Here is an 18,216-nt window from a genome sequence, read left to right as displayed (position 1 = left end):
CCGTGGGTCCCACCTGCTACGTGGGCCTCACAGCTAGTCCTACGGAGCTTCAAGATATGGAAAATATACGCAAACAATGTCTGAAAAATCGATTTCGGTCCCGAAATATGGTATGGATCACAAAATGGCCCGGAAAAGCCCCTTAACGTCAAAATTTGGTGTCGTAAAAAAAAACAATGGTACGAAGACCCTTTGCCCATTGCCCCTTTTGAAGGGCTCTCTTTGGGCTTTCCGAAAAGGTATCACATGTCGAGTTTGGCCTCACGGTTAAAAAGTTATGGCGTTCCGAAGGTGATAAGTCATAAGCAACAAAAAAAGAAAAAGAAAAAGAGGGATGCAACACGAGGACTTCCCGGGAGGTCACCCATTCTAGTACTACTCTCGCCCAAGCACGCTTACCTGCGGAGTTCTGATGGGATCCGGTGCATTAGTGCTGGTATGATCGCATCCGTTAGTACATGCAATGCAATCGCATTTATCCTTTTTGCGGACTCTAAGAATCATTCGCCGTGGGTCCCACCTGCTACGTGGGCATCACTAGCTAGTCCTAAGGAGCTTCAAGATATGGAAAATATACGCAAACAATGTCTGAAAAATCGATTTCGGTCCCGAAATATGGTATGGATCACAAAATGGCCCGGAAAAGCCCCTTAACGTCAAAATTTGGTGTCGATAAAAAAAACAATGTGACGAAGACCCATTGCCCATTGCCCCTTTTGAAGGGCTCTCTTTGGGCTTTCCGAAAAGGTATCACATGTCGAGTTTGGCCTCACGGTTAAAAAGTTATGGCGTTCCGAAGGTGATAAGTCATAAGACACAAAAAAAAAAAAAAGGGATGCAACACGAGGACTTCCCGGGAGGTCACCCATCCTAGTACTACTCTCGCCCAAGCACGCTTCACTACGGAGTTCTGATGGGATCCCGTGCATTAGTGCTGGTATGATCGCATCCATTACTACATGTAATGCAATCGCATTTATCCTTTTTTTGCGGACTCTAAGAATCATTCGCCGTGGGTCTCACCTGCTATGTGGACCTCACCAGCTAGTCCTAAGGACCTTCCAGACATGGAAAATATGCGCAAACAATGTCCGAAAAATCGATTGTGGTCCCGAAATGTGGTATGGATCACAAAAAGGCTCGGAGAAATATCGAAACGTCAAAATTTTGTGTCAAAAACGAAATAATGATACGAAGACCCATTGCCCCTCTCGGAGGGCTCTCTTTGAGCTTTCTGAAAAGGTATCACACGTCGAGTTTAGCTTCACGGTTTAAAAGTTATGGCGTTCCAAACGTGATAAGTAATACGTCATTTATCCTAGTATTACTTTCGTCCAAGCAAGCGTAATTGGAGTCGACGCAGATCATCCTAAATTTCTAAAAAAAAAAAAGAAAAAAATATTGCTATATTCTTAAAAAATACCACGATCATTCGGTGAACCATCTTTCTCGTATTATTGATGTATTAATTTAAAAATTAAAACTAAGTGTAACGTGAGTATCTTTGTAATTCCCATTTTACTATAGTTTTCCTTTTTAGGCATGTTTTATTAAATTATGAGTTTGTTTGATTTTAAGGTAATGGTAGCAAACGTTATGGCCACTGACAGAGACTTAAGAACGGTCGACGACTTCCACGTGTGAAATATTTAATTCGCAAGAAAATAAAAAACATGGAAACGTAAACATAAAAATGGACACTACTAGAAGAGACAAGTAAGAGAGTAGACATAGATTGTAGTTAAAGTCCCTCTCTAAATTTGACGAATTTCTAGGGTTATGTGATAGATATTTCTTTTGGAGTGTGTATTACGACGACGTTTCTAAGCTCTTAAGTGATGCAGCAAAACCCCGGCATGGTTGCCGGGATCTTACCGGAGAAATGAGTTTGTTCGGAACAGAGACGATTCCGATGACGGGGTTGGTTTCCTCTGCTTTTTCTTGTTCCTTTTTTTGGCTTTAGGGTTAATTTAGATATCTCTGTTTGTTTTGTTGGTTTTTTTAACCAACATTGGCTAATGAAAGCTAAAAAAATTTACACTTTTCTATGTGATTTTACTTCCGGAGAAAATTATAATGTGTCAGCTAAAATTAGAATTATTTTTCTTTTGGGTTTACTTCAGTCTCTATGAATAAAGTTATGCTCTTGTCTCTAAAGGTTTTTATATCTTTTGTTCATATTTTAGATCTATGAGTAAATGTTGTTGATTTGTTTTTTTTGTTCCAATTTTGGCTTTTAGTTTTATCCCTTTATCTAGAAGTGACAATGTTGGTGAATTTCAGTTATAGGTTCTTGATCTACGTTTTTAATTTGTTTTGCTTAATCGTTGGTTCTTAAAGTCTAAGCCTTTATACTCACTGACACATTATAATCTAACTTTAAAAAGCTTTAACATCAGTGAAAGTAGCCAAAATTCAAATATGCATTCATTTAAAGATGGTTCTTGTAACTTGATTTGGTTTAGATCCTTTATGATCTGTTTCTGTGTTTTTTTTTCTTTCTAACATCCTTTTGTGTTCAAAGTGCAGCTAAAACCCTTGAAAGATCTGAATGGTCAGATATGTCAGATCTGTGGTGACGATGTTGGACTCACTGAAACTGGCAATGTCTTTGCGCTTGTAATGAATGTGGCTTCCCTTTGTGTCCGTCTTGTTATGAGTATGAGAGGAAAGATGGATCTCAGTGTTGCCCGCAGTGCAAGACTAGATTCAGACGGCACAATGGTCAGTAGTATTATGTGCTATTATCTTCTGGTTGTCTCTATTAATAATCAGTTCTTTATTTTCATTTTCTGGCACATCTGGTTGGTATAGGGACTCCTGGAGTTGAAGGAGATGAAAAAGAGAATGATGTCAATGATATCGAGAATGAGCTTGATTATACCCAGGTAAACAACAAGGCAAGACTCCCACATCGCGCTGAAGAGTTCTCTTCGTCATCTCGACTAGAATCCCAACCAATTTCTCTTCTTACTCATGGCCATCCGGTAGGGACTAATATATCATTTGTCTTCTAACGTTGATATAATGACATTTTCAAGATGATCTTATTTCACAGCATCAATTTTTCCTGATGATTTCTATACATAGGTTTCTGGAGAGATTCCTACGCCGGATAGGAAAGCTACTTTGTCTCCTTGTATTGACCCACAGCTACCTGGTATGTGTCAATATTTGCTTCGTTTGTTTTGCCATCATCAGATTGTATATTATCTTTTGATTTTCACATGTTAAATACAAATATGCAGTGCCTGTAAGAATCGTGGACCTATCAAAAGACTTGAACTCTTATGGGCTTGGGAATGTTGACTGGAAAGAAAGGGTTGAAGGTTGGAAGCTGAAGCAGGAGAAAAATATGATACAAATGACTGGTAAATACCATGAAGGGAAGGGAGGAGAATTTGAAGGGACAGGGTCAAATGGTGATGAACTCCAAATGTAAGTTAAAAGTAATATAGAAAAACATTGTTGATTTATTTTCAGTCTGCATTTGGAGTTTGCAGTGGTCAATTTATTAGTTGTGACGCTGAGAACCGATCTTGTTTTCCGAGTATAAATGTCTAATCCAGAAAACATGTTAAGTTACATGATTTTACTGACTCGTTTGCTTCTGATTATTGATGGATCTTGTACTTACAGGGTTGATGATGCTCGACTTCCTATGAGCCGTGTGGTAAATTTCCCATCCTCTCGCATGACACCTTATCGTATAGTGATAGTTTTTCGGCTCATCATTTTGGGAGTCTTCTTGCATTATCGTACAACTCATCCCGTGAAAGATGCATATGCCATGTGGTTGACCTCAGTTATTTGTGAGATCTGGTTTGCCTTTTCTTGGCTTCTTGATCAGTTTCCAAAATGGTATCCCATTAACAGGGAGACTTTTCTTGACAGGCTTGCTTTAAGGTGAAATGTGTGACTATTTCTCAATGTATTCGAGAATAAGAACTTCTAGTGTTTTGTTTATTTGCATTTGAATTTTCTGGTTTTGGTTTTTTTCTTTTAATTGTAGATATGATCGAGATGGTGAACCATCTCAGCTAGCTCCAGTGGATGTGTTTGTTAGTACGGTGGACCCAATGAAAGAGCCTCCTCTTGTAACAGCAAACACGGTTCTCTCGATCCTTGCAGTGGACTACCCAGTAGAAACAGTTGCGTGTTATGTTTCAGATGATGGTTCAGCTATGCTAACTTTTGAAGCCCTTTCTGAAACGGCAGAGTTTGCAAAGAAATGGGTACCTTTTTGCAAGAAATTCAACATTGAACCTAGAGCTCCTGAGTTCTATTTTTCCCAGAAGATAGATTACTTGAAGGATAAGATCCAACCTTCTTTTGTCAAAGAGAGGCGGGCAATGAAGGTCACTTGGACTATTATTATTGCATATATAGCTTCTACTTGTTTTATCTATTGGACATATTTACGAGACTAAAGAGTGAATGTCACATTTTCTTTTGTCATACGCTGGCAGAGAGAGTATGAGGAGTTTAAAGTGAGGATCAATATCCTTGTTGCTAAAGCACAGAAGATTCCTGAAGATGGCTGGACAATGGAGGATGGTACACCCTGGCCTGGAAACAACCCTAGAGACCATCCTGGGATGATTCAGGTACACTAGTAAAATCCCTTCCTTTTGTTTTACTTCTCCTAGAATGGCTAACAGTTATCTATAATGTTTGTTGATGCTAATTATTTTGTTACAATTCAGGTTTTCTTAGGCCATAGTGGAGGTCTGGATACCGATGGAAATGAGCTACCTAGGCTCATCTATGTGTCCCGAGAAAAGCGTCCTGGATTTCAGTACCACAAGAAGGCTGGAGCTATGAATTCACTGGTTCGTTTTATCTTTCGATTTTCTGTTGTGCCCTCTTTTGTTCAAAGGCTTGGAAGTGGTTTTTTGTGTTATGAGACCGAGTAGCTGCATGGTATATTACATAATGCTGCTATGACTACGATCTCTAGGGAATTCCTTTAGTCGATCACTTCCGAGTATGCTTTCTTGAAACCTGACTTTTACTTTCTCCTGATCTGGCTTTTCTTGCATTTGACAGATCCGTGTTTCTGCTGTTCTTACTAATGGGGCATATCTTTTAAACGTTGATTGTGATCATTACTTCAACAACAGCAAGGCGATTAAGGAAGCCATGTGTTTCATGATGGACCCTGCAATCGGAAAGAAGTGCTGCTACGTGCAGTTTCCACAACGTTTCGATGGTATTGACTTGCATGATCGATACGCCAACAGGAATATTGTCTTCTTTGATGTGAGTTTAGCTCTACTATTCACAACCACCGTCTTTTACTTTCCTTCTCGATCATATCTTGTCCACTTGAGCTAACTCAGATGTGTATTATGTTGTGCAGATTAATTTGAAGGGGTTAGATGGTATCCAAGGTCCTGTGTATGTGGGCACTGGTTGCTGTTTCAACAGGCAGGCCCTGTATGGGTATGATCCTGTTCTAACAGAGGAAGATCTTGAGCCTAATATAATTATAAAGAGCTGTTTTGGCTCGAGGAAGAAAGGAAAGAGAAGCAAAATACCTAACTATGACCATAACAGAAGCATCAAGAGAAGTGACTCCAACGTTCCACTTTTCAGTATGGAAGACATTGACGAGGGTGTTGAAGGTCTGTATGCCACGTCCTCTATGTGACCACATTATTGCGAATGTGAAAGTAGAAAATTTTCACTGAAAGTTCTTGTTCTTGCAGGCTATGATGATGAGATGTCTCTTCTAGTGTCCCAGAAAAGGCTGGAGAAGCGTTTTGGTCAGTCACCAGTGTTTATTGCGGCTACCTTCATGGAACAAGGAGGTCTTCCACCATCAACCAACCCCACGACTCTTCTCAAGGAGGCGATTCATGTCATAAGCTGTGGTTATGAGGCCAAGACTGAATGGGGAAAAGAGGTCAGAAGTTTCAGAAGACTGTCCAAACAACAAAGCCATTCTTTTGTTCTCTGTCTGATAACTTGTTCATGTTTTGGACTTTTAGATCGGGTGGATCTACGGTTTTGTGACAGAAGATATTCTTACTGGATTCAAGATGCATGCAAGGGGTTGGATATCAATCTACTGCGTGCCTCCACGCCCTGCGTTCAAGGGATCCGCACCCATCAATCTCTCTGACCGCTTGAACCAAGTTCTTCGGTGGGCTTTGGGATCTATCGAGATTCTTCTGAGCAGACATTGCCCTATATGGTATGGCTATAATGGAAGGTTGAAACTGTTGGAGAGAATTGCCTACATCAATACCATAGTCTATCCAATTACATCCATCCCGCTCCTCGCCTATTGTATGCTTCCAGCTTTTTGCCTCATCACCAACAAGTTCATCATACCAGAGGTATGTTGTGGTTTTTATCCGTTTACTGCAATTTACCTTTTTGAAATTGCATTTTCTTACAATTTGCAGATAAGCAACTCTGCGTCCTTGTGTTTCATACTGCTATTTACATCCATCTACGCATCGGCAATCTTGGAGCTCAGATGGAGTGATGTGGCCCTTGAAGAATGGTGGAGGAACGAGCAGTTTTGGGTCATCGGTGGAACCTCGGCTCATCTTTTTGCAGTATTTCAAGGTCTACTCAAAGTTTTTGCAGGGATTGACACAAACTTCACGGTCACATCGAAGGCCTCTGATGAAGATGGAGACTTTGCAGAGCTTTACGTCTTCAAATGGACGTCTCTTCTCATCCCACCAACCACTATCTTATTGGTTAACCTTGTCGGTATTGTGGTTGGGGTCTCGTATGCAATAAACAGTGGCTACCAATCGTGGGGACCTCTCATGGGAAAGCTCTTTTTTGCTCTTTGGGTTGTTGCTCATCTTTACCCTTTCTTGAAGGGTCTTTTGGGAAGACAGAACCGGACTCCGACCATTGTCATTGTCTGGTCTGCGCTTCTTGCATCCATCTTCTCATTACTTTGGGTCCGAATCAACCCCTTTGTTTCCACCACTGGAGTTATGAGCAACAGTTTCATGTGACACTGAGCTGCCCACTGTTATGTTCAGCCCTATATAAATGTGTGTGTGGATATATAATAGGAAACCCCATTAATCTAAGAAGCTATAGGTCTTGTGATTATGTGTTGGTTATATCATGTTTCGTAGTGGGAAGTGTTGCTATAAAATAAACTCATGTTCTATGAGAAACCATTCTAATGTATTAATGTATATAATCCGTCTTTAATTCTTCTTTTTTCTGAAAAAGTTCTGGTTCTTTACGGGTCTAAATTCTAGACACTGTAATTTAAACTTATTTGAGCCAACAAAAAGAATTAAAATAAAACTATGACAGATCCGGAAAACGAAACAGGAACCAAAGCAAAAAAAAAAAAAAAACACATGAATCTTTTGGATGTTAAGTTCCAAATGAATCAATAATGTGCCCGCCCAAAATTTTTAAACTCGAATCTTCTGAATTGTGTGAATGTGAAGTCTCAATTGGCACAACGCTATTCTCATATGCTTGCGGAATCATCAACCATGACCTAATTTGGTTAACCAGAGCCATCGTGTTAGTCTGACCAAAGCCAAAAGTACTCATGTGAGTTGTAACGATAGAGCTCAGGCTTCCTCGTTGTTGTTCTCAACGAGTATCTTCTTGCATGCCTCGTAACACATGAAGGAGATCCCAGCTGCAGGAACCAACTTCAAGCAACTCGGTCCAAGCCCTCTATACCAACCTGCAACACCTTCTTGCTCGAGTATGCGGATCAAAGCATGCAACATGTTCTTGTAAACCACCCTCCCACCGACTGCTCCCACCTGCATATGCTTCCGAGCAACCTCCAAGGGGAAAGTTGCGGTACTTGATAACGCACCAGCTAAAGAGCCTATCAAAAGAGTCTCGATATTTCCAATGCTCTCTTGCTTCACCAGCTTACGGTAAGCTTTTCTTAAGGAGTCATAGGCGAAGTAGTTTGTTGCTGCATATGGAACCACTCCTATAAGGCTCGGGGCAAGACCTCTGTAAAGTTCAGTCGGTCCTTCCTCCCTTATTATTTTGACAAAAGCATCCACTATTCCCTTGTATACACCTCTCTGAAAAGTGATTTCGAAGACACACATCAGTGGCCAAACTCTAAACTCCACCCGCCCTTACAATATACCATCTATTCTTAAATGTTTTAAAGCTCTTAAATTCCTTTCCACAGCAGGATTAAATTACATTTTACCAAATAATTCCTCATGTTGACTCCAAATCACACCTTCTAAATACCATTTTACAGAAAGAAAAAAAAACTCTGGAAACTCTATAGGACATACCTGAATTGTAAGGCGGGTCTTGACTAGTTCAAGGGGGTATGTCAAGAGGGTCTGGCTAACCCCAGCACAGGCCCCCGCGAGCAACGAAGCTGGAATGGGGATTTTTGACTGTTCTCCGAGCTTTGGAGTCAAGTTCTTGTTAACTGTCTCGAATACAAAAAGCTGAACAGAGTTGAAAGAAAAGTTAAAATTAGCATTTGGAAGACCATCTAAAACGTATCCTTAGATATTGCTTAAGCCTCAAACTAATCCTTAGAACTTGAGCTTCATATGAACACAAAACTGTCCAGCCAAACCAATTCACCAATCATATAAAATTCCAAAGCTATTCTACATCAAATTTCGAATCTATTGGTACCTCAACGGCACGAGCGGGTGCTACACGAATCACATTGACCAAATTGCCCCTGAAGAGACCTTTCCATCCTTCTTGCTTCATGATATCACGAAAGACTTCAGTGGTGGAGTCGCCACCACTTCCCACCATTAAATGAGTCCTAATAGTTTCCAAAGGAGCCACCGCCGTTCTCGAAATCGCTCCAGCCACAGCTCCACTTAATAACCGCCGCAACGAAGGATTAGAAATCTTAAGCTTCAGTTTCAACCCTCCTTTCTTCTTCTTCTTCCGTTTCTCACCAATAACTTCTTCCTCCTCCTCATCTTTAAAAGGTAAGTACTTTGTGCACAGATCATTAAGCTGAGCACTGAAGCTACTATTGTTATCTCTGTTGGGAGGATCCGGAGACGAAATAGATCCGGACCCAAGTCCTGACCCGAATCCAGTTCCTAATTGATTAACACTCGCGAACAATCCACCAACTGGCCGGTAGTTTGGGTTCTGTTGGCTGCTCCAATCGGATCCCAAATCGGATACAGAGAAAAACCCATTCCTCGTATCGTCGAACAATTGGATTCCAGTCTTGCCCATGAATACAGTTTCTCGTATGAAGTTCTTCGTTCCCAAGAAGCGGTACAAGTGATCACGATTCACGACCTCCACATCTTCGTGAAGGATAAGAAACAGAAGATTTTAGGGTGCGACGGAAATCGAGTGACGACGACGAGAGTGTTTGGGTAGAGTCGAGAATTTGGGGGTTGTCACTTTCGTCGAGGTCGTTAGGGTTTTACTACCGCTGCTGGTTGCAGCAGCTTTAGCCTTTTGAATGGGTGAGTGGTTGGGGGCGGAGGCTGCTAGGCGGTTAGGTATTTATTTATATTTTAATTTCTATGATATTCGTTTTTAGGTGTTTGTTTTTCTTTTTTCTATAGCTTTATTATCCTATAATTATATTCTCAGACGGAAAATTCGTCAAAATTAGTCAAACAGTGCCAGTATAACTATGAAGTATGAATGTTTTTGTTTATTTTTAAGAAATAAATAAGTTGCAAATAGTGATGTCAACAAAAATACAGGACTACAATTGGTAAAGAAGTAAAATGAGGGATTAGAAATTCAATTATTTGTGGTTTTACTATTCGAGTTATTAGCTTTTGTAGTTTTGTGTTTGATTTGCTTAACTTTTTTTTTTTGAAGTTGATTTGCTTAACTTTAAAATTAAGACTACCATTTTTCTACTTCTTAGCAAATACTAAACTATTACTGTATATTTATATGATTATTTTCCTTTTCAGATATTGATAAATACTTTTGAATAATAATTGTGTTCTTTGTATGTGATCTTCGTCCAAAGAAATTAAGTGCATAAATTTGTCATGATCCAAAAGATGATGGAGACGGGTCCATGAACTATCGGAAATTTAGCGACGTTGATTGAGAGTAACAAATATAAAAATGACTAAGAATACCTTCATTAAAAAGTTCTAGAGTAGATTTTTCACAATATAGAAAAAAAAAAAATAGGAAAAGAATTTCTTCTTTAAGATACTGATGAAAAACTCAAAAAACACTTATTTTCCAAAGAGTGGTTTAATATCTTTTTTTAGATTAAAATTAAATTATCTTAAAATTCTAATATAATTTTAAAATTTGTTTAAGGTCTTCTTAGAGGTGACGATACTCACTAAACAATTTCATTAGTGCTTGAGAAAAAGATCCGATAAGAAAAGACACATGATAGGATACACATACGTGAAAAAAAAAATCGGGATCAGGACATTTCAAATATCTTTCACCGGACATTTGTATGAGTTAGTTCCCTCTCTGCTGTGGTCGCATCACTTATCTTATGTTTGTCGACAGTCTCAACCAACATTCCATGATAACGTACAACGGTACAAGTTCAGTAATCCTTATTACTATTTTTCACTATGCAATTAGTTCATTCCAACGGAATGATAACAAATGCATGCGTCAACTCACATCACAGGCAACCGAAATATCTGACCAATGGTCTCGTTGGTAGGTACATATAATAGTCACGTGCCTTTATCACACATCTTAAGGGAAATAACATTTTTCATGAATCCTAAGTTGTTTTCGATACATTTAACAACTTGGGATTTTTTTTTGATATATATATATAATACATTGACAACTTAGGATTTCTTCGAATTACTTAACCATAAGTTGTTTTCGTGGAATATTCTCTTCGACCCATTGTCATCATATATAATCCTAAGCTCAGAGCATCTCCAATGAAAGATTCTAGGTGAGAAACTCCCCACTGAAACAGAATAAAAAATTAGGAAAAGAGGAGAGAGGACAGAAATGTTTCTCATTTGAGAAACTTCTAGATACTTATTTCTACATTTATCATTTTCTGATTGGTTCAAATAAATAAATAAAAAATTAATATTATTTTATTTTTCAGATACTCAATTGGGTGTGTGAGCGACGGAAATGCTCTCACTCTCTTTTATCGACAACCAAAGAACACTAACCAACGACGTTGTTTTGCTCATATATATCAAATTATCAACCAAAACGACCAAAAAACAACCAGGTGTTTAATTTAATTGTTGGTTGGTTCAGGTTCATTAATTCATGGTACCGACTACCGATTGTTGGATATGAAAAGACATTATGGAAATTAATTGTTCGGGTTGATTTTGGTTGTTAGCCAAATCTACTTGAAAGATTGATTAGTCTAAATATAAGAAAACTAAGAAAGTTACTCACAGTGCAGACGTTTTAGTGATAGAACATCAAAAATAACATTTTTATTCATGAATCGCCTTAGTATAAAGGTAAAAGACCAAACCTTGGTTGGTCACTTCTGCTAAACAATAATCACAGGGGAAAAAAATAATGGCGCAATATAAGTCAATTATTCATTTGTTATTATTTTTGAATTACTTTTGCTGATGGAAATAAGGATGCAAGAAATGAACTCCTTCAAGGTACAACGGAGTCTGCATTTCAATCAACCGCGACGCCTGCACCGTTTAACATAATTACCAAATACTCCATATAAACCACATTTTTGGACGAAAGGAATATTAGGAAGTGAGAAACGACTTACGGCTCGAGCAAATGCAAACATTTCTTCTTCGCCAGATAGCATTGATACGATCGAAGAAGGCGATCCAGCTGCACTTATGCTACCTTCTGCAAGCACATCTCGCCTTAATCTTGAATCTTCCGTCTCCGTCTCAAACTGGAAGCTGCAAGTTTCCGATAAATTTATGTGAACACCACACAAAGTAAACCATCTTGGTGCAACTTAGGGGACTGGCATATAAACCAAACTGAATCGAAATGATTAAGCCGATACCAAATCGGAATGATTAAGCCGATTCCAAATCGAAATGATTAAGCCATTACCTAATCAAGAAGAATCTACAACTAACCAAAACCAAACCGAATTAAAAGAAAGGCTTTCATTTTACTTTAGTTTCAATAAAGCCGGGAAAACCAACAACCTGAACAGAATCAAACAGTAAACCAGATTGTCCACTCATCAATTGTGTGTTCTTACCTTTCCAGGTCAAAGAGTGTTCCCTCTGCAGTTCCTTGAAACAACTCATCAATAGGTGTCTCCGCGCTTGAGACAAGACAACAATGGTGGTTGTATAGCTCATCTACAAGGGTTATAAACCTACGTGCCTGATAACATCAAAAGCCCTTAGAGGAAGGAATCGACAAACATCAACAGCCATCAATCTTGATTTTGGTTTATACCTTGTCACGTATTTCCATGCTCATTGCTGGAATATCAGATATAAAGATTGTATGATAGTTTTTGGCCACTGCGATGTAATCTGCTGCACCTACCGGTCGACCACAAAGATACTCGAATGTGAATCTTGCCACTCCATTACAGCTTTGAGGAACCTCCACTGTTCTGATGATACACACGCAAAAACACCATTGCGATTTAGTTTGATCACAAGCAAAAAGAAAAACCACTGTGATTTAATTTGATCCATAACAAAAAGAAACACTGTTGCTCTCATTTCTACCTTCCAAACATCACTGGGAGAGTCGCAGAGGTTATTTCTCCACCGTACTGGTCAGTGATTTGAAGCCACATTTTCTCAAACTCTTCCAGAACAGCTTTATTTAAAGGCCATAAGTAGTGAACCTATAAATGCAAATTTACAAATTCATCAAACAGAAGCAAAGTACCCAACAAATACACAATGCAAAGAGTGTGATTCACACATTTTCAACTGAGTTTTGGGCTGCAACTCGGCGGTAATCTACTTCACTTCCAATTGAGATTATCTCACAATGTTTCTCCAATTTAGAAACAAACTTGTCAAATATCTCCTTCTGCATTCCGTCCTGTACCAACAACATAAGCGAGAAAATTAGTGACTCAATGCAAAGACAATGTGTAATCAAGATACATGTCCTTCATGAAATTAGTTAAAGAGACCTATTTGCTGAAAATAGAAGAAGGCTTAAAGAGAAGAGAAAAGAAACCTGATTCAACTCCCGTGGTGCTCGGTTACTGGTGGCCACAAGAACAGTTCCAGTAGCCAACAATCTGCTCATAATTCCAGATAAGGCCACAATAGCAAATACATCAACTGTCTGTAACAGAAGATGCAAGAAAGTCCAAGTTATGGGAAGAATGAACCCTATTTGCATCTTCATCCGAGGGCAAAAGTTAGCAAGTTCAGTCTCATCTAAGCCCTTGTTGACACTAAATTGGCTTTATGACTTTTGAGGGATAAGCAGTTAGCGAGCCTAGTTTTTAACACTTCATTACTTTCTCATAGTCAACAATCTATTCTTAGAAGGATGAACTGAGTATACAATTACCTGAATCTCATCAAAGCAGAGGATGCTGGCTCCTTTTTTACTCGATTGCTGATCAACGAGAAACTTGTCAGCCACAGCTGGAAGAATGTGTTTCATTTGGAGTTGCTGCTTATAAAATTCTTCTCCAGCTAGCCATTCCTTAACTTTTTCATCAACAGGAAGATTCATAATCCAGCTCGAAATGCTATATTGCGATGACTTTTCGGCACCATTCTCCTTCCAATACTTGTGCATTTGTTCATTTATCTTCAGCATAGCCTACAAAGAAAGAAATGAAAAATGTCAGAGTTTGAATTAAGTTCTTTATACACAAATAAAAGAAGAACCTCTAAAGGCTCACACACCTCATGAAAGTGAAACCGTTGTCTATGTCTAATGATTCCATCAGTAGCGCCAAAAAACATATCCATCAACATAGTCTTGCCTACATGAAACACCAAACATATTCATAAATAACCTAACCTTATTAGTTATACAGTAAGAGCATAATGCACCATCCATTAACATACCACATCCTACATTTCCATAGATATACAATCCTTTTGGAGCTGGTGGTACCGCAGGACGAGAACCAACAATCGAGTCCAGTTTTCTCTCTCGGTTAAGATACGATACCCATTTACCAACTCCAGGTTCTACATTCATCTGTCTCCGCCTAAAACACACCAAAAAAAGTCAACCATTTGAAAAACAAACAAACAAATTCAACTAAAGAAGAAACAATTGACCAAAACCTCACCCTAATACCCATCTTCCCAAAAGCTTCTGCCCATGCTTATTCACAGATGCCCACATTCCATCTTCTTCCTTCTTCTCAGCTTCTTCCACCATTAGCTTTCGCCGCTCTTCCTCTCTCTTCTTCTCCCACTCTGCTAATCTCACCTAAAAACCAAAATGTTACACTATTTCCAGTTGAACCAAAACGTTACACTATTTCCAATTGAGCCTAATTTTTACATGATAATCTTCCATTTCCTTCTCGAAATGTTCCAATCTTCCAAACAAATTTTCAAATGCTGAAACAACTTTCTCTTGGTATGGATCATGTTGTAACCTCCCTTGCTCCACTAACTTACTGTAACTCGTCAGTGGACCTGATAATAAGCGACATTAATCTCAATTGCATAATTCTCAACGAATTAAAGATTATGAAAGTACCTGATGGTTTGGGAGGATCAGAGGTGGAATAAGACCGAGAAACGAAGTGGAAGCCATTGGAGAGTCTTCTTTTAGAAGAAAACCCTAGACGTAGAACAGTAGAGATCTGAGAAACATTAGGCATAATTTGCTTTCAGACTCCGATTTTGGTTTCTTCTTTGGAACTAGCTTTCCGATCACGGTTTAGCTACTGTTCCGGAAACGGAGGGGAATAATTAGAACTGTATTAATAGGTGTCGACGTGACGAGTTATATGAGAGCCACGTGGTGGAATATGGACCGTTTGTTGAATTGCTGATTTGGCTTTTTAGTGTCCGTGTAGATTTATTTAGTGGGTTTGGTAGATGTCGAAACTAGGCTGCCAAATCTGCCAAACCCGATGTGGTCCTGTCCGTGAACATATATTTCGTTTGGGAAAAATGTCACTAAAATCTCCAACTTATTCAAAACGTTGATTTAAATCATCAACTTAACGAAACGAAATAAATATCAAACTTATGTTAACTTTCCAAATAAATATTAAAATTATATTGACTTTCCAAATTATGTTGACATGAAAGTTTGGTGTTTATTTGAAAAGTCAACATAAGTTTAATATTTATTTAGAAAATCAACATAAGTTTGATATTTATTTCGTTTCGTCATGAGTTGAGGATTTAAATCAACGTTTTGAATAAGTTGGGGATTTTAACGACATTTTTCCCTATTTCGTTTGGTGCAGTCTCATTTTTTTTTGGTGAGGCGTTTGGTGCAGTCTAATTGGACTAATAAATTTTGATTTTTATTTTAGGAAAATAAACTTTTTGAATTTTCAAACTCGTGATTTTGTAAACTTTCTCATTTTGAATGGCAAGGCAACTAACTTAGTACACTACATGAGCAAATTTAAGATTCTAGTTGAAATTTAAATAAAAGTGGTTAGTCTGAAACCTGATCGGATATAACCAAAGAAAAACAATATAGTCGAAAAATTTTAGTTATAGACTCCTCGACTCCATCTATGTGCAAAGGGTAAGAAAATGGCCAGTGCATCTTGTTGATAAAACAAATTTTTTGAAAAATGTAGACTTGTATTACCGGAGCAGAGTCGCAGACGGCAGAACCAGCGACCAGCGTGATGCAATTCTCCTATACAAAAATCTGCCTAGAGTCAGAATCGCTGTTCAGTCTTCAGAGTCACAAAGCAACAAACCAATGCATGCTTAGGAATTCTATCTGGAACAAAACAGCTTTATGTCAAACTAGAACCAAATGTGTTGAAGTTCCCAGATATTCGTTGCCGAGAAATCCCTACTCCGTGAGTTGTTCCTCTGGTATGTAACACCTATTTTGCCTGTCCCTTTTACCTAAGACATGAGCTTGTTGAGATAAAAAAAAAAGATCACATTATTCGGTTGGTATGTAACACCTATTTTGCCTCTCTAAAGTAAGAAGGATCTTTGGAGAGGTTAAATGAGACCACTGTATTCATATGATGGCGTAACATATTATTGTAACGTCGGTGTGGGTATTTACTATATAGTGCCTGAAATTGTGGATCTTGCTTCCAAATGATCCAACATAACCCATAAAATATCGAAAAGTTTTTGGTAATGACCATCTTCTGACTTCCAACATAGAACGGTTTTATATAGAAAGAGAAAAGAAGGGAATTTCAATTTGACATTTAACAAATCTCAATGGGCAAAATATAAAGAAGTTACTACTACAACAATTGTTACCCACATCGATAGAGATTCATAATGAGGAAGTAAGAAACAAAAGATAACTCAAAAGAAGAAGATACAATGGAGTTCAAAAGATTCATGAAACTCGAAACACCCATCCATCACTATGTAATATAATCAGCCATAACTTAAAAAATATAATCGCAAAACTAAAACGTAGACGAACACCGACAATGCAAAATCCAAAATCATCTTACCCTTGAAGCTCTTGTTCCTTGAAATAGCATTCTTGAACCAGAATCAGAATCTGATTAATCTTGGGTTTCGTTTCGTTTAGCTTCACTTTCCCTCTCTTCCAAAAGCTTCCCAGCTTCCTCATCACTTGCCTGAACCTTCTTCTGTGCATCTTTAGCCTTCAACGCCTGTAACTTGCAGTGATTGTAATATCCAACACCCAAAAAGGCAAGTCCATAACCAAACAGATTGATCGGTGTGACCGTGTCCTTAATCACCGACCACGAGAATGCAATCAAAAGCCAATCTTTAACCACACCAGCCACATTCATTGTCAAAGCAGAGGTTTTCCCAACGAGCAAGAACACAGCAAGATTCAAAGCAAACGCACAAACAGAATTGGTTCCAAAGATCATGAAATCGAAATGGAAACTCGAAGTATCTCTAAGAACTGGAAACTCCACAAAGATCCAAGGAACAGAGAGGAAAACCAAACAACAAGGAGCAACATAATAGAGAGAAGTGATTGGATTTAGATTGATTCCTTTAGAAGTAAGCAAGATCTGAATCAAAACCAACCTTGTAGCTTCAAAAGCAACAGCACCAAGCTGAAGAAAAACACCCCAACCATCAAACTTAGCTTCACCATAAGCAGCAATAGCAACACCAAACGAGATCGAGAGCATGTTAGTCATAGTCTGAGATTTGAAAGTCTCTTTCTTTAACAAAACTCCGATTGAGTAAACAGCTACAGGCATTAGGGCTTTGAGCATTTGAATGAAGGAAACAGAGAGGTAGATGTAAGCAGAGTTTGATAACCAGAGAGAGAGTGAGTACAACGCGCCGATTGGTACGACGGATCTGAGATAAGTGTCGCGTGACATTGAAACAGGCTCGACGACTTTGAAGACTTTGATGAGAATCACAGCTAAGGAAGAGCAAAAACCCATGTGAATCATGGTGAGAGTTATTGGGTATGGCCAATTATACATCTTCTTGTCGAGGATGTATTTGTTGTAGACGATGACTGTGAAGCTGAGGAAGATCCAGATTGCGACATAGGTGTACGAAAGGATGATCTTTTTTATCACTCCGTCGGAAAGTGCACGACCTTTCCCCATGGTGGTGGTTTTTTTTTCGCCGGAGAAGAAGATGGTGATGGTGGTGCGCAGGATAAGGGTTAAGAGAGAGATGTGCGCACGATAGAAGTCTCTCTCTCTCTATCGGTTTGTCAATGTTTTGGGTTTGGAGAAGAGAGAGTCTTTGAGTTTGGTCTCTAATGTAGGGGAAGGGCTTACGTGACTTTGTGTGCTACGTGGCAAAAAGGTGGAAGATTATTTGACGATTGGATTATTGTGGGACCCATGTTTTAATTCTCTGTTATTTGGTCTTTCAAATATTAAAAAAATGTACAAATTGTTTTGTTTTGAGCTCTTTTTTTAGTCAATTACGTTTTGTTGAATGTAAAAAATGTTCTGTTTTGAGCTCTTATTTAGTCAATTAAGGTATATAAATGTTATACTAAATTGTCCTTTCTTTTCTTGGTCACAGAAAGAAACCCAATTTTTACCATATCTAATTTTGTCAAAACTTTAAATATTTGTAGTTTTGTAAGTCAGTAAATCATTTATTTACGTTAAGTATGTGATGCTGCATAAAGTTTAAAGTATAAATTATTTATGGTTTTTTTTTGTATTACCCGTTGTTATGTTGTTTC

The 18,216-nt window shown here is 38.5% G+C and overlaps 4 protein-coding genes across 4 annotated transcripts; 1 reads left to right on the top strand and 3 right to left on the bottom strand.

Annotated features, from left to right (window-relative positions):
• The first annotated feature begins 1,533 nt into the window (after positions 1-1,533).
• On the top strand, positions 1,534-7,191 carry LOC9314929 (probable cellulose synthase A catalytic subunit 10 [UDP-forming]). The gene is given in 16 exon segments (XM_021028631.1): positions 1,534-1,865; positions 1,867-1,920; positions 2,530-2,611; positions 2,614-2,724; positions 2,815-2,987; positions 3,091-3,160; positions 3,249-3,438; positions 3,640-3,906; positions 4,013-4,358; positions 4,470-4,607; positions 4,707-4,832; positions 5,050-5,262; positions 5,363-5,627; positions 5,712-5,908; positions 5,994-6,344; positions 6,414-7,191. Coding segments are annotated over 16 exon segments (3,183 nt in total). The 5' UTR covers positions 1,534-1,838; the 3' UTR covers positions 6,987-7,191.
• On the bottom strand, positions 7,172-9,473 carry LOC9314928 (adenine nucleotide transporter BT1, chloroplastic/mitochondrial). Its single transcript, XM_002878815.2, has 3 exons — positions 8,629-9,473; positions 8,271-8,432; positions 7,172-8,045 (listed from the first exon to the last, which is right to left on the bottom strand). The coding sequence occupies exons 1-3, from the start codon at positions 9,196-9,198 to the stop codon at positions 7,569-7,571; spliced, it is 1,209 nt and encodes a 402-aa protein (XP_002878861.1). The 5' UTR covers positions 9,199-9,473; the 3' UTR covers positions 7,172-7,568.
• A 1,824-nt stretch (positions 9,474-11,297) lies between these two features.
• Positions 11,298-14,807, bottom strand: LOC9314927 (putative ATPase N2B). The gene is made up of 13 exons (XM_002878814.2): positions 14,599-14,807; positions 14,398-14,534; positions 14,180-14,322; positions 13,950-14,095; positions 13,785-13,864; positions 13,441-13,698; positions 13,099-13,209; positions 12,835-12,957; positions 12,633-12,754; positions 12,352-12,514; positions 12,149-12,276; positions 11,693-11,834; positions 11,298-11,606 (listed from the first exon to the last, which is right to left on the bottom strand). Exons 1-13 carry the CDS (start codon positions 14,720-14,722, stop codon positions 11,523-11,525), a joined length of 1,761 nt encoding a protein of 586 aa, XP_002878860.1. The 5' UTR covers positions 14,723-14,807; the 3' UTR covers positions 11,298-11,522.
• A 1,427-nt stretch (positions 14,808-16,234) lies between these two features.
• Positions 16,235-17,883, bottom strand: LOC9316751 (probable sugar phosphate/phosphate translocator At2g25520). The gene has a single exon (XM_002878813.2). It carries the CDS (start codon positions 17,618-17,620, stop codon positions 16,577-16,579), a length of 1,044 nt encoding a protein of 347 aa, XP_002878859.1. The 5' UTR covers positions 17,621-17,883; the 3' UTR covers positions 16,235-16,576.
• Between the last annotated feature and the right edge of the window lie 333 nt (positions 17,884-18,216).

The sequence above is a fragment of the Arabidopsis lyrata genome (genome assembly GCF_000004255.2).
Source record: "Arabidopsis lyrata subsp. lyrata unplaced genomic scaffold ARALYscaffold_4, whole genome shotgun sequence".
NCBI classification, from domain to species: domain Eukaryota; kingdom Viridiplantae; phylum Streptophyta; class Magnoliopsida; order Brassicales; family Brassicaceae; genus Arabidopsis; species Arabidopsis lyrata.
Note: the sequence above shows the minus strand (reverse complement) of the source record. Positions and strands in the feature narration are given on the sequence as shown.